Source organism: Ceratotherium simum, chromosome 35 (assembly GCF_057802395.1).
Source record: "Ceratotherium simum simum isolate JZ-2026a chromosome 35, ASM5780239v1, whole genome shotgun sequence".
Lineage (NCBI taxonomy): Eukaryota > Metazoa > Chordata > Mammalia > Perissodactyla > Rhinocerotidae > Ceratotherium > Ceratotherium simum.
In genome coordinates, this window is record NC_141934.1 from 3,856,328 (window position 1) to 3,871,474 (window position 15,147).

Consider the following 15,147-nt stretch of genomic DNA (forward strand, 5'->3'; position numbering starts at 1 on the left):
AACACTGAGTCTTCCCTCTCCTTTTCATAGGGGCTGATCCCTAATACACATTTTGCACCCCAAATTCTGTCTCAGCATCAACTTCTGGAGAAGGCACGTGTGAAGAAGGTTTGAGTTCAGCACAGGAAACTCCGAGTTCTGCTTCAGAGCTGACCAGAGCTGGTAGGGGCTGTGTGGTTATTTGGGGGAGCATCTGAAGTGAGGGGCGCCCAAGGCAGGGGTGGTTTGGGTGACGGTTGCTAGCATCACTTCCACTAAGACTCATGAGAGCTCCTGCGCTGGGCTCTGCTGCTCCTGAAAGAGGAAAGGAGGCAAGTTCCCAAAGCAGCACCAGAGCACAGTAGAGGGTAGAAGCCTCAGCCATCAGGCCCCCAAAGATTGCTGCAGAGGGGCGTTTTACTAAAACCCAGGTCTGCCTGGGTCCAGAAGGTCCGGGGCACCGAAGGTAAGGTCCACTGTGAAGTGCAGCCTGGGTACTGAGCAGGCCAGGCTTGGGAGTGGCGCAGGCAGCAGCGATGGACAGTGGCGGCCGGGAAAACCAGATGCCTTGCAGCAGAGATGAAGCGCCGGACCGGACGAGACCCCCTCCTCCCCAGGCCTGCTGACACCAGCTCCACCTGCTCTGCTCTGAGAAAATCAACCCACGTGAGTGTGCTGGACAGTCACTACTGCGACAGGGCACTTACCTGTGCCTTGTCCCCAAACAGAATTCTGTCAAGTAACAGCTTCCTGTCACATACCAGTGTCAAGCCAGGGTCCGTCTCTGGCCAACTGCCCTTCCTGGTTCTTCAAACTTTCCACGGAGGGTGGCAAGGGGGGCCAGCAGGGGGCCTCCAATAGGAGGAAGCTTCTGAGCCTGGACCTCACTGAGTAGGGGAGCCAGACAAAAGCAGAGACCACAGCCAGACTCCAAAGGCCGCCCCTGCTTGCCTCCTCATCTTGGCCCTCGATGGCCTTTGCCCACACCAGTGTTGCTTGCCCAAGACCACCACGTGCCCAGGCTGCTTGCCCAGTCTGGATGCTCTCCCTCTCCTACAGCTCACCACTGTCCCCTACTCCACCCACGGCCACCCTACGGGTCTCAGCATAACATGGGGGCCTTCGCGGAGTGTAGTGGCACCCCCACCCCTGTGTGCACTCCATTATCTTCTCTGTAGCATTTGTCACGATGGGACTTGCTTTATTTGCTCATTTGCAAATTTCTTAATCTGTCTGCCCCTTAGACTGTAGCTCCGTGGGGACAGGCGCCACAACCAGGGGCAGTGTCTCCCCAGTGCCTCCCAGGTGAGTGAGGAGTGAGCGAGAGGACGCACACTATGCCACACTCCCTCTACAAATGCTAAACACCAGCAGAAGTCTGGCTGGGAAGCCCCTGGGAGCACTTAAGCCCAGGGCACAGCTGTTAAGAATCGCTACATCATCTGCTTTCCAAAAAGAGCTGGAGGAGGCTGTCAGCACCCAACCCCCATGCAGCAAAGGCTGTGAAGATGGTTCTGACAGCTGCACCAGACGTGAGCCCAGGGGCAGGGTGATGGCAAGGAGGCCTCTGCAAGATGCAGCCGGAGGGGATGGGGCCCAGGTCAAGCAAGGCCCTGGGACAGACAGGAGGGAGCCTTATGGCATCTGGAGGATGTGTGTGCTGGGCCATGCTGAGCATGACAGGGAGTAGCAGCGGTGAGGGAGCATGACAGTTGAGTGAGAGTCGCTACACAGGCCCTCACAGGCAAGGGCTGATAAGCCTGTTGGCCCTCGTCCCTCACGCACAGCTAGTACCCAAGCCTGTGATTCCTGCTGCAGGAGCAGCCCCCACACCTGCTCTTCCCTAGATCCCTAGCTGTGACCTGCACCCCTTGCCACCTCTCACTTGGATGACTCTTTTTACCAGCGCTGCCTCCTGCATCTCTCCTCTCCCATCCCTCTCACGCACTGCCACCCAAGACCTTTAGCAGCTCCAATCTGTCTTTGTTCTGCCCATCACCCTTGCAGACATCTGTGGTCCCTGGGAAGATCAAGGCCCTCTCCTGACCTGCATGGTCTGGCAGCCCACTCACCTGGTGAGTCTTGCTGTAGGTGTAGAGGAAGGCCAGCCGGTAGAGGCTCTTGTAGTGCTGGGGGAAGCGGCTGAGGCACAGGCGGAAGGAGGCGATGCACTGCTCCGTGAGGAACTGGCGCTGCTCCTCTGCGCCAGCTGGCAGCCCCTGGGGGAAGGCTGCTGGCTCCCCCAAGGTGTCTCCTCTCTTCCTCCCGTCCCACAGGCCAGGTGCAGATGCTGGGGCTTTAACAGGGATACAGGCAGAGGCTGGGGGATCTGCAGCAGGCTTCTGGCTGCCTTGCTCTGTGGCCCGGAAGCCTTCTGTGCTCTCTAAGGACTCCTCAATTTTTCCTACAGTGGAGAAGGAAAAGAAAGTCATCTCAGTTTTAGGCCCTCTCCCTGCTGCAGTCCACCACCAGTGATGGAGGTACCTTGGTGAGGTGGCTGGCACAGCTGGGTCCGTGCCCTTGCTGGACAGGCATCTAACCCAGCTGACCCAGCAATGGGAAGCACCAGGCCTGGTGCTGGCTCTGCCCCTCCTGGCTGAGGCCTCCACAGCCTCCCAGTCTCCTCCCCTGAGAAACAGGATGTCCCAGCTGACACACAGCAGAGGGGCCCTGAGGCTGCAGAGAGTAGGGGTTACGAGCTGGGCTCTAGATCCCCCTCTGAATGGTGGCACAGGGCTGTCCTGCCTCCAGAGCCTGTGCAGGCACACGGGAAAGCAGCCCACAGAGGGGAGGTGTGGCTGCCACCACCATGGACTAGAACAGCTGGGAAAGGGTGAACACAGCCTGCACCTGCTTCACTGCTCAGCCCTCAGCCCATAGCCCACCCAACAGCCCTCCAGGGCTGCTGCTGCGTGAGAACTGAGAGCTCCCACACTGGCCCACCTGACATGAGCTCAGCACCTCAACTCCCAGCCCTGCTCCACCAGGGACGGCAGGGAGGACAGCACAGGAGGGCCGGGGCTGGGCAGCAGGGGCTGCAGAAGGAGTCTGTCTGGTCTGGGAAAGAGGGATGGAAGGAAGCGGGTGGGGGCAAGTGTCAAGGGCGAGGTGGCCCCTTGGGCACCCAGGAGTTTGGCACAGCCTACCTGCAGGAGGCCAGAGAAGCAGCCCGGCACCAACTCTGAAGCCTGTCTGCCTCTGTGGGCTGAGCCTCTCACTGCCCTCAGCCCGACGACACTTTCCCTACTGTAGCAGCAGCCAGGAGAAGACTGGGGCCAGCTGGGGCTCGCAGAGCGGGCCAAGACCAAGGCTCCAAGTTCCCCTCACGCCAAGACCAAGCAAAACTGTGCAGATATCAGGTGCGTGTCAAGCTTGCCCACCATCACTCTTCTTGCAAGGAAAGAACCTGAGCAGTACTCCCTGTGCCCTCCTCGGCTGCCAAGACGAAGCCAAGCTCCCGGGCAGGGCACATGAGGCCACCTGCCATCACTCCTGCCATCCCTCCCAGCTCCCCTCCTGGCCTCACACCCTGCGAGTAGCCACTCGGAACATATTGCTCTGTGTTCCTGCCCTTCTGCTGTCGCTTCTTCTCCAGGACACACTCCCTGCCCTCCTCCCTCCCTGCCTCACCCACTTGCTCTTATTCCTCAGGACTCTACTCAGTGTCACTTCCTCTTTCAGGCACCCCCTCCCCACCCCACCCCCAGGGTGGTGTTTGCAGAGTGCCTCCTGTGCCTCCTGTCTGAGGTCACTGATCCCACTGCATTTATTATAAGTGTTTCCCCGTTCTCTGTCACACAGGGCCTGGCCCCTCCCGCTATTTGAAGCTGACTGAACGACTGAGTGACAGGTCATATCTGATCTCAATACTATGCTCTCCTCTTATGGGAGCTCAGGAAACCGCTTAGGTCCCACATGTGCCCATGACAGGAACTAGGAGCCCTGCTTAGGGCTGGCACCCATCTTACAGGGGTACCAGTGCCTTTCTCACAAGCGTGCCAGTTTCTAATGTGCTCAGTTCGAAGGACATATTTCAAATGTGGCTCAACAAACACGGTCTGAGCAATGACTCTGGGCCCAGCCCTGTGCTAGGCACAGAGGAGTCAAGGAAATTCGATGAAGATGCAGGCCTCCCAGGGGTTCAAATAAGGCGCTAAGTACTGGGACACAAAGACACACAGGAACACACTTCTCATGGAAAGTGAGCAGAGGGTCAAGAATTAATCCAAAGAGAGCTCAGAATGCATGTGTGAAGACTCATAAAGAGCAAAAAAAAAAAAAAAAAAAAAGCGATACCAGAGTGAGTTAAAACTCCTGTTGCTCAGGAGTCTGGGTGGCCTAAGGAAGCCCAGGGGAAATGGGTGACGTGCCTCACCCACAGCATCCACTCCCACTCATGAATGGGCCTCCCAGATCACACTAGCAGAAAGAGGGTCAGAAATGTCAACAAGCCCACATAAGACTTCCCAGCCAGAAGTCCAATTCTAACCCTAGTAGCATGAACACGGGAAGACTTCTTCCTACTGACAGAAAGCAAGTGAAGGGCATGCTCTGGCCATTCTGGCCTGGGCCAGTGCCTGCTGCTGGCAATGAGGACTGGCACCAGGTGAGCAGAGCACAGGAGCCGTCCGAGCCACCTCACCCCACCAGCCACGCCCACCCAACCCGCCCTGCAAGAGGCGCTCAGGCAGTCACCAGGCCGCTACCTGACCAGGAAGAGCAGGCTGTCATAGGATGGCGGTTGTTGGAGGAGGTGCCTGGTGGCTCTACCAGTACCCTCAGCCCATATCCTGCCCTGGGCCTAGCTGGTTGGGAGGGCCCAGGCCAGGCACCAGTGTCCACTGCCTGGACTACACAGGTTCTTGACAACTCTGCTGCCCTCAGAGTGATATGAGAGTGTGCTTGTGTTTAGGTGGTGAAACTGTGGGCAGCTTTTTTCTCTACTAAGAAAATAAATCTTTACTGTTGCTACATTTACATCTCAGACACTTTAAGCTCTGACCCCTGAAAAGGTGAGCTTCAGCTAGCTGCAACAGTTACGTATGGGGAAACTTCTTTCCAAGGCACCTGGGCACAGACCAGAGTGGAGAATTAAAGAAAGGAGGTGAATCCTCAGGAAGCAGGGCAGCTCGCGCCTGCTGGACACCATGGGAGGGAGTGCACTTTGGTGCCAGGGAGGGTGCGGCAGTCAGACCCATTCCTGCTTCCCCTCGGCACCCAGTGCCTGGCGCAGACCTGGGCTCCGTTAGACTCTGCTGCTCAACAACAGACACAAAAGTCGTGAGTGAGCCTGGCAACACTGACTGTGAAAGCAGCAGCAGGCTATGGCAGGGCCCCCACAAGGCTGTGCCTGGAGGTTCGGGGGTGGAGCACATTCCGGGCACACCCAGCTGGCCCAGCACCACATTCTGGCTCTCTGCAGGGGCTGAAGGCTGCTGGAGCCCTGGGCACCAAGGCTGCTGCCCACGGGGAACCCAGAGGAGTGCGTGTCAGAGGCTGCCCCTGACCAGGCCAGGCCTGGAGGAGCACTCCGCTCCTCGTGCTGTCTGCTGAGCACAGGCACAGAACACAGTCCCTGCTGCACCTACTCTCGACAGGAAGTTCACTAACTTCACCACTGCGGTTACTGGGAAAAGCTGGGTTCAGAGGGGAAGAATGTGTCCACGGAAGCAAGGTGCCTCCTTTCAAGCCCACAGCTACTGTGGTGACTCTGCTTCTACCCTCACTTTCTTTACCAATGGTCAGCCTCATACACCGTCTGCCGGAACCATCAGCTCTGAATGGAAGGAGGGAAGAGGCAAGATGCTTGCTCCTCATGTGTCTGGAAAGCCCTGCACAGGCTGGGCCAGACCAAAGCCAACCTTCTCTCAGCTCAGCATCCCCCTATGCCCCCACTTCCCCAAGCATAGTGGAGGGAGGCCCATGACGACACAACAGCACCCACAGCAGTTCACTGCTTGACAAGCCACAGAGCAGAGACGATAGACCTCACTTGTCCAACAGTAAACATAATCTTATTTTTAAGACTGGACGTGAACAAAAGTTGCTGTAGTAGAGTGTTGGGAATATTGGTTACTTCTTCCTTCCCCTTCCCCTATAGTGTGTTTATGTCAGTTGTAGAATGTCAACATTGGTTTGGGATAGCATAATGACTGCCTGGTGAGGAAGTGGTGTGCTGGCCTCTTTTGTTCTTTCTTATGAGGAGGACTAGCCCTGAGCTAACATCTGATGCCAATCCTCCCCTTTTTTCTTGAGGAAGATTGGCCCTGACCTAACATCCATGCCCATCTTCCTCTACTTTATATGGGACGCCGTCACAGCACAGCTTAACAAGCGGTGCGTTGATGTGCGCCTGGGATCCGAACCGGCGAACCCCGGGCCACCGCAGCAGAACGCGCACACTTAACCGCTTGCGCCACCGGGCCGGCACCTGGCCTCACTTCTTGATGGAGGCCCAGGGCACATAAATCCATGGCCCTCATTCTCTGCCCCCTTACCTGACCTAATGGGCCTACAGGGGATGTTGCCTCAACTCCTTTTCCAACCTACAGGAGATGTGGCCTCACCCCCTTCTAAGGCCAGCCAGGGGAGGCTGGCAAGGTACAGAGAGCTGGGAGAGGCCTTCCCCAGCACGAATGGCCCTACTGCCATGCCTACACACGAACTGCCAAACCTCGATTTGCCCATCCAGGGCCTGTGTGGCAACTTCCTGGGGCTGGGCCCAGGCCCCCAGGGTGAGCAGGTTATCCCCAACCCCACCTGCCCCATTCAGCCCACCAGGAGAGGCAGCATGAGGTAGTGGTTAAGAGAGCAGACTGACTGTGGGCAAATTCCTGACCCTTGCTGAATCTTAGGTTCTTCCCCTGTAAAATGGGAATAGTCAGAGTGCTTTTGTTTCTAGGGTGGTTGGGAGGACCAAATAAGTTAAAACAGTGCCTGGCACAGGCCACCAAGCATGGTCTGGGTTCTTGTTGTTGTTGTTGTTGTTATTGTTTGGCAAGCACCTGTGTGCCCTGACCCTGGCCAGAATGGGAAAGCTTTCAAAATCCACGGCTGGCCGGCCAGCCACAGCCTCAGAGCAGCACCAGGGACACCAGGTCTGCCTGCAATCTCCCAGCAAACCCAGGCGTGGGGCTCTGCCTGCTATTTCCACACAAGGGGCCTGGGGACCCCACAAGAGCTGGGCATACCCCAGGGTTAGATCAGGGCCCCCTACCAAAAAAGGGGGGATTTTTTTCTTAAAGGCCCGATGTGATTCAGACTAAAGAGAAAACACATCTGTAACATTTAGGATCCAAACACTTTTTTAATAACCATTTATTGAGGGAAAAAAATAGGGGGCACTCCTGTCGTGGCCATGGCTTTCCCACCCTGGGCTGTGCTGGGGTCACAACGACGACGACAAGCGTCACTGAGTGCACACTGTGGACCAGGCACCACGTGAGCACCTCCCTGAGCCGCCTTGTTTAGTCCTCACAACCCAAGGTGTGGGCCTTGGGATCACTCCCATCCTACAGGGAGAACAACCGAGGCCCAGAGAGGTGAGTAACCTGCCCAACAAAGGTCCCAGGGCAGTGCGTGGAGGTGCGAGGACAGAAGCCAGGCCAGGCCTGGGCCACTCCGGAGCCCGTGTTCTTTAGCACTGCCCAGACTGCCACAGGACATCAAAGCAGCTCTAATTCCCTGAGTTAGGTCTTCATACCTCTTTCCTCTGTGGACCCCTGAAGGTCTTTACCAGTCGGTCCTGCTTGGGAACTGGGAATGGGCGGTGGCCTCTTCTCCACATAGGGCTTCCGTGAGCCCTCCAATGAGCTGGTGGGCTCGTTAAAGAAGTCCTGCGTCGAGCTGGAATCTGAGAGCGCCACAGCTGTGCTGTCCTGGCTGCGCTCTGAGGGGAGAAGGAGGGAGAGAGGGTGGCAGCATGAACCCACATCATCTCTAACATGGAGGGGCCTCCCTGGGGTGAGTCTCCCTGCCGGAGGCCTGGTGACTGCCCTGCAGAGGAGACAGCCTGAGCACAGCCATTCTGACACTGCCAAGCCCAACCTGTCCTGGAGGCCACTGAGCCACTCACCAAAGGCACCAATCTCCATGGTCAATCTTCTGGGGTTTCCTCAAACAGTGGTGTTCTGGTAAATGTTTAACAATTGGCTCTCAAGGGGAAAAAGCCCTCATTTGTAGCATTTACTGATTTCTGTGGTATAAATACTTCTACCATGGCCAATTTCAAGCTACTAACATGATGTTGCTGAACATGGAGCTGGGAAGAGATGCACAGTAGTACACCATTATACAGTATTTCCACCACAAACATATAATAGGCATAAATTACTGAAGCAGGTAAGAATTCAACAAAAACGTTTAACCAGTTGCTAAAGGCCAAGTGTGGTCTAGAACGAGAGCACTGATCCCTGGGAGTCATAGACACAAGGGAGGTTGGTATCCACCCATTGGCTCCTCTCCTTGGACCTCCACAGGTGCTCACGAGAAAGATGAGGGGCAAGGCAGGGAGGGAGATTGGAGGAAACCTTCCTGGGGTGCAGGCCTGGAGAAGAGGAGTCGCTGCTGCTGTGGGAAAGGCATGAAGCCCTGACAGGACCTGTCTCCTCTAAAGGACAAAAGCCTTAAGCCAGCAGTGGGGAGGGAGGGGCAGCAAACCTTGCTGCCTCCAGGATACAGGTGAAGATCCACTGCAGTTGGGTTAGGGAAAAGAAAAAATCCTCCCCTGAAGGAGGGGCAAGAAACCATCCAGGGCCTAAACACTTGAGGTCTCCCACCCCTGAGGGAAGGGCAGAATCACCGAGAGAGCCCTACCCTTTGAGATGCAGGGGCAGAGCCTGCATAAGTCTGAGGCCAAACCAAGACAACAAAGAACCAACCCTGTCCCTATCCCGGGCTCACAAGCATGAGAAACACGCAAAGCAGAAGAAGAGGGGCAAGAACATGGAGAGAGACCTTCCCTGAGGGGCACCCAAAATACCTAAGGCTGAAGGTGGAAACTGAGAAAACCTTCTAGCAAACCAGGCCCCACTCCAAGCATAAGGTAACATCATAAGAGTGTAAAGCCAGTAGTGCACTAAAGGTAACCACAGCAACACCACCACCCAGCCCCAGCTCAACTTGGACTAGCCTAACTCATCTTCCCTCCTAACAGCCTAGAAACAGAAGAGGGAAGCCCATTCCAGGCATAAATATTAGTTATTTCAGTCTCTTTCGTCCTACACATGATATCTGGTACACAATATAAAAATTATAAGACACACACACAAAAGAAAAGAACATTGTCAAGAGACAAATTAATCAACAGAACCAGATTCAGAGATAACCCAGATGTTGGAACTACCTGATGGGGAATTTAAAATAACTAAGATTAATATGATTCATAAACATGATTAGTATTTTAAAAGGCTCTAGTGGAAAAGGTGGACACATGCATGGACAGATGGGGAATTTCAGGAGTGAGGTGGAAACTGTAAGTGAGAGTCAAACAGAAATGCTAGAAATTAAAGACAGTAAGAGAGATGAAGAATGCCTTTGTCAGGCTTCTCAGCAGACTTGATATAGCTGAGAGGAAAATAATCAAAACTTGAAGATTGGTCAGTAGAAATAATCCAAATGATCTAACATACTAATTGGAATCTCACAAGAAGATGAGACAGAAACAGGACAGAAGAAATATTTAAGACAACAACTGAGAATTTTCCAAAAATAATGAAAGAAATCAAATCACCAAGAATCTCAGAGAATATCAAGCAAAGTAAGACTCCTCTACACACGCTGAAGAAAAAAAATCACACCTACACGCATCATATTCAAACTGCTGAAAACCAAAGAAATAGAGAAAATCCTGAAGGTGGAGAAAGACTTCACATATAGACAAACAAAGTTAAGAATTACAGCCGACTGCTCATCAGGAACCATGCAAGTCAGACAACATTTATAAAGTGCTGAAAGAAAAAAAAAGTCAACCTAGAATTTTATATCCAGTGAAAATATCTCTCAAAAATGAAGGAGAAATAAAAACTTTTTCAGACAAACAAAAACAGACAGGATTCCCTACCATCAGATCTGAATTACAAGAAACATAAAAGAAAGTTCCTCACGTAGAATGAATTGAAACCAGACAGAAAACGTGGATGTACATAAAGAAATAAAGTTCTTCAGAAATGGTTAAAGTAACGATAAATATAAAAGACATTGTTTTCCCCTTTTTAATTTCTCTAAAATATTACTGACTACTGTCTAAAGCAAAAATAGTAACAACATATTGTGGGTTTATAGTATATGTAAAAGTAAAGTGAATGAAAACAAGAGTACAAAAGATAGGAGGTTCTTACACTGCATGTGAAGTAGTACAGCATCTGAAGGTAGACCGTGTTCACTTAAAGATGTATTTTGTAAACCATAAGGCAGTTACTACATTTTTTTTAAAAAAAAGAGGTATAAATAATAAGCCAATAGTAGAGATAAAATGCAACCATTAAAAAATAAAACTTTGTTTTGTCTTGAACTCAGTGTATCTGAAGGTGAAGCTCAATGAAATAGGAATCTAGAGAGCTAAGTTCAAGTTCCTCTTGTGCCACTCAAGAGCTGTGTGACCTTGAACAGGTAAGCCTCTTCCTCACCTAGGAATTGGAACCACATATCATCTCGGTACGGTCCAAAACCATGGTGGCTTCTGGGGACACAGGGAGAGAGGCAGACATAGTCCCCAGGAACCTCCAACCCTTTGCTCAGCCACCTTAAAAACCTGGTATCACAGCTGCCTGGTGGGCAAACTTGCAACAAAATGTAATGTTGTTTCAACAAACTCAAAAGCCTGGACCCTAGGAGATCCAGGATGCCTGAGCTCAAATCCTGCTCTGTCACTTACTAGGTGGGAGAACCTATGCAAGTGCCAGAATTTCTTTACACTTCAGTTTCCTCACATGTAAAATTGTGATAATACAAGTGCCCACTTCATAGAATTGTTATGACGATTAAATAGGTTAATACATTTCAAGTGCTTGAAACAGGGCCTGATACCCAGGACATGTTCATGAAATAGCTCAATTATCAATATTATTATTTCAGAGAACATGGACCGATTTTCTTTCTACTGTCTCAAACTTGACTTTACAGAGACTTGGTTTCGAACGGCTTAGGCCATACTGGAGACAACTGGTGCCTGAGCAGCACCATATCAAGGGGTGGTAACCCCTTCTCACACACTGACACGACAGGACTGTCCAAAGTGGGCCTGCCTGCACAGAGGAACACTGAGAATCAGGCCTGTGCTTCCAAAGGCAGCTCCACCACTCAGGCCTCTTCGCCAACATCTGATCACAGACCCAGGTTTGGGGATAGTAACCTCTCAGGCAGCTCCATGAAGCCTGCCGCAGCCCTTCCTCCATAGCTGCCTTTGCAATGCGCACTGCCCAGTAACTGGCAGGTCACCAGTATCAGCTGGGCGGGCTGATGGAGCATAAGAAACTGGGATGTGAGGCATGTGTGAGACCCGTGAGTGGCCAACACAGAAGCTCTGTGACTCACTAATGGGGGAATAGGGACCTGGCCGGACCCCTCTGCCTCACACTCAGTGAGGGGCTCTTCCCCGACTTGTAAGGCCAAACCCCAAGGCTCCAAGAGCACCAAATGGGGATTAGGAGCAGGCCTGCAACCCTCATGAGAAGTCCCACACCAGACTACCCAGTAGTGAGGGGATCACTTCTCTCAGAGAAGTGGCAGGGGCAGCCTATTCACTGTCCGTGTGGAAAGGGAGGGCTAGCAACAGAGACCCTTGGCTCCAGAGGCCATACAGGGTCACTATACGTGCTCGGGACTCAGGCATCCCAGACCTGAATTCCAATGCCAGATCTGCCACTCAGGCTTCTCCAGGCCTCCATTTTACACTGTTTAACATCATTGTCACTGCTCCCCCTGCCTCTGTCCCCAATACACACATGGGATCCCCACAGGGGCCCGGCCTATTGCTGGCACACATGAGTGATGGCCCAGTGACCCATCTGCTCTGTGGCATTTACTGGGACCCTGACAAAGAGAACACCGATGGCTCAGATAAGACAAGACAGCAGGTCATGCCCCCACAGCTTAAGAAGTCTTCTTGAAAGTCAAGCCAGGGCAGGTGGTCCCCAGTCAGCATCTGGACCAGCTAAAGTCACTGCATGGCTGAGCAGCACACCGTACAGGGAGTGTCCAGGAAGCAAGCCTAGCCGGAAGGATCTCCTGAGAACTGGCACCCTGCCCAATGAGCTCACGCGCTCACAAACTGTTGGGCTTTGAGCCTGAAAGAATTGCTAATTTGGTGGAATCCCAGTTATGATCATTACGAAAACCAGGATTGGCTTAAGCAAATGGATATTTACTCCCAATGTGCTAATGCCCTCTCAATGCTGCCTAGAGTAAGGGAACGAACCTCTCACGCATGCAGTGAAGGTAGATGGCAACAGGAATGGTATGGGCAAGAAAGGGCAGCACTGTGCTTTGGCGTGTCTGCTCCCCTGGAGAGCAACAATCGGCAGGTGGGGCCTCTGCTAAGCGCCTCTTTTAAAATAACATCCACAGCAACAACAGCCACAGCACAGGAGCAGGACACATATAAGCCTGGGGATCTAGCAAGGACAGGGGCTGCAACTGCGCTTCCCTCGAGCCTCTCAAGCATGTGAATGAGAACCCAGAACAGCCGACTCTCTGAAAGGGCAGAGAGCAGAGGCCAGCATGGGCCCTGGGTGCCCATGATCACCCCTGGACAACCCCACGCCCCAGACGTGATCATGGGCACCTAAGGAGCCCTGAGGAAGGCCGATGTCAGGAGGGAAGTGAAAAGGGTCTGGAAGCCATGAGGAGACACTACAGTCATGCGGCACCCCTGCAGACAGGCTGTTGGGTCAGAGTTGGAGAGGCAGGGGCTGTGCACACTGAGGCGCCCTTGCTGGAGCTGCGACCCTCTCCTCACCAGGCCTGTGAAGCAAGAAGGTGGGGGTGGTACGTGTGCCTGGTAAAGAGAGAACAAGTACATCGCTGCAAACAAGCTACCAATGGGGACTCAGAAGGCCCAGGGCCAAGTTCCTCTCCAACCCTTTCGAGTCTTGTGTGTCTGAGAGGATTGGCACAAGGTATTGAAAATGATCCTGATTTTTTTTTTTTTTGTGAGGAAGATCAGCCCTGAGCTAACATCCATGCTAATCCTCCTCTTTTTGCTGAGGAAGACCGGCTCTGAGCTAACATCTATTGCCAATCCTCCTCCTTTTTTTTTTTCCCCCAAAGCCCCAGTAGATAGTTGTATGTCATAGTTGCACATCCTTCTAGTTGCTGTATGTGGGACGCGGCCTCAGCATGGCCAGAGATGTGGTGCGTTGGTGCGTGCCTGGGATCCGAACCCGGGCCGCCAGTAGCGGAGTGCGTGCACTTAACCGCTAAGCCACGGGGCCGGCCCCTGATTTTAAATACTAAGAAGCAACCCAAGGTTTCACACCAAGAAGCAACTCAGATCAAAAGAAAACTCAGTTTCATTTCTTTTACATCAATAGGGTACAAAGAGAAGAATGCAAAGCTTGTAAAGAATGACTCTGTCGACCTGGGCAGATGGCACTTCACCCCTTCCCTGCTCTCCTGGTAAATCAGACCTTCCTGGTGCAGCTGACAAAGGACCTCAGTGAGACTACAGACAGAGATGGTGGGTGAGGTTTGCCACGAGGACCATCTTCCTGTCACCAGCTGAGCTGCTGTAGATGGGACAGCTCAGGGGCTGGGTGGGGCGGGACAGGGAGGACAACAGGTTCATGGTGCGGGGAAGAAGCTCTCGGTGAACATGAGGCCTGGAGCCAGATGAGCTGGCTGGGGAGGCGGCAGGCAGGGAGAGCGGGGACTGCCACAGAGATTTGAGGGCTATTTAGACTGGGGTGTGCAACCCAGAGAAGCCCCCTGAAATGGGAAGCTCCTGCCTCGAAGGCTTCTGCAGTGGGGCAGGAGAAGGAAGGACGCCACTGACCCCTTTCCTTCCCCCACTCCCAGAGGCCCCGTCCAGTGTCAACCGCCAAAGAATGGCCTGTGCACCCAGGGAAGGCCGCAAATGGGGGAAACTTCTGGGAGCACAGAGGCAAAGGCTCCTCTGGGGTGAGAGGGCACACAGCCATGGACTCCCACCCTTCAGCCGTGTGCCTTTGGGCAAGGACTTACCCTCCCTGAGTCACACTCCGCCTGCGTCCTGGTCAGCTGAATTCAGCATGGTCTCAAGTACTACCATGCACAGCCCTCACGCTGCCAGAACACCCTGATAAAGGGATGTAGGAAGCCTGTGCGGGAGGACACGCGGCAGTTCTGGCCTGGAGAACATGCAGCCTCCGTTGGTTGTGAGCTGAGTTTCCAGGCCTGGCTCCAGTCCCACCTCCTCCACGAAGCCATCCCTGGGTATCACAGTCCTTATTTGGGACCCTGCAGGCCGAGGGTCCAAATGGGCTGACGTATGGCTTTGTGTAACAGTGTGTGTGGAGGCCTGGGATGCTGTCTGCACATCCCAGAAGCCTGGGTGCAGGCCAGGCACAGTGGGACACCCCCAGGGTGCTGGCCTGTGCTGGCCTGTGCTGGCACTCAGAGAAGGACCAGGTGGGCCTGCCGATGCTTGGCAGGCAAAGGCTGCCAAGCCAGGTGGCAGCAGCCCTCTGTTCTCATGCCCTCCTGGTGAAGGAGGACCAGAGAGGGAAGGCAGAGGCAGGCAGAACCGGCTGCCATCCTGCCTTAGCCACCATCTGGAGGTTCTGTGGTGGGTTTTCCTGGGCTCCCCGGTCCTGAGGCATTGCAGGAGATAGATGGAAACTTCTTCCGCCTAGTTGAGCCAGACTCAGCCGAAGAGCCAGACTTCTCACAGGGCTCAGTGGGGAGGGCCTTCTGGGGAAACACATAACTGAATGGGACCCCAGGGACTACCCACAGGCCAGGCTCCTGATTTCCTTAAGGAGCTGCCTAAAAGACAACAAGAAAGAAGAGTGGCACTAGTAGGCAGGCTGTATAGGCCAGTCCTGCTCTTCTTTTCAGAATGTTCTTTTAAAAATCTGCCCACACAAAACCCGCTCACACTAATTAATATTTGTGGCAAGATTATAAATATTTCATTCTCTTACTGTTAATCACTGGAATGTTTCCTTCCATGCCTCTGGGCCACTCCAGCCC

The 15,147-nt window shown here is 53.4% G+C and overlaps 1 protein-coding gene across 11 annotated transcripts in view; it reads right to left on the minus strand.

Moving 5' to 3' along the window:
- The window catches only part of CABIN1 (calcineurin binding protein 1), a 156,286-nt gene that overhangs the window by 56,644 nt on the left and 84,495 nt on the right, over positions 1 to 15,147 (minus strand). For 9 of the 11 annotated variants that reach the window (XM_087423858.1, XM_087423859.1, XM_087423861.1 and 6 more), the window contains exons 27-28: positions 7,682 to 7,867; positions 2,052 to 2,383 (exon numbers count right to left, since the gene is read on the minus strand). In XM_087423858.1, the coding sequence (XP_087279984.1) occupies positions 2,052 to 2,383; positions 7,682 to 7,867 (518 nt within the window). The remainder of the gene's footprint in view (positions 1 to 2,051; positions 2,384 to 7,681; positions 7,868 to 15,147) is intronic. The other 2 variants (XM_087423867.1, XM_087423866.1) reach the window with 1 other exon arrangement.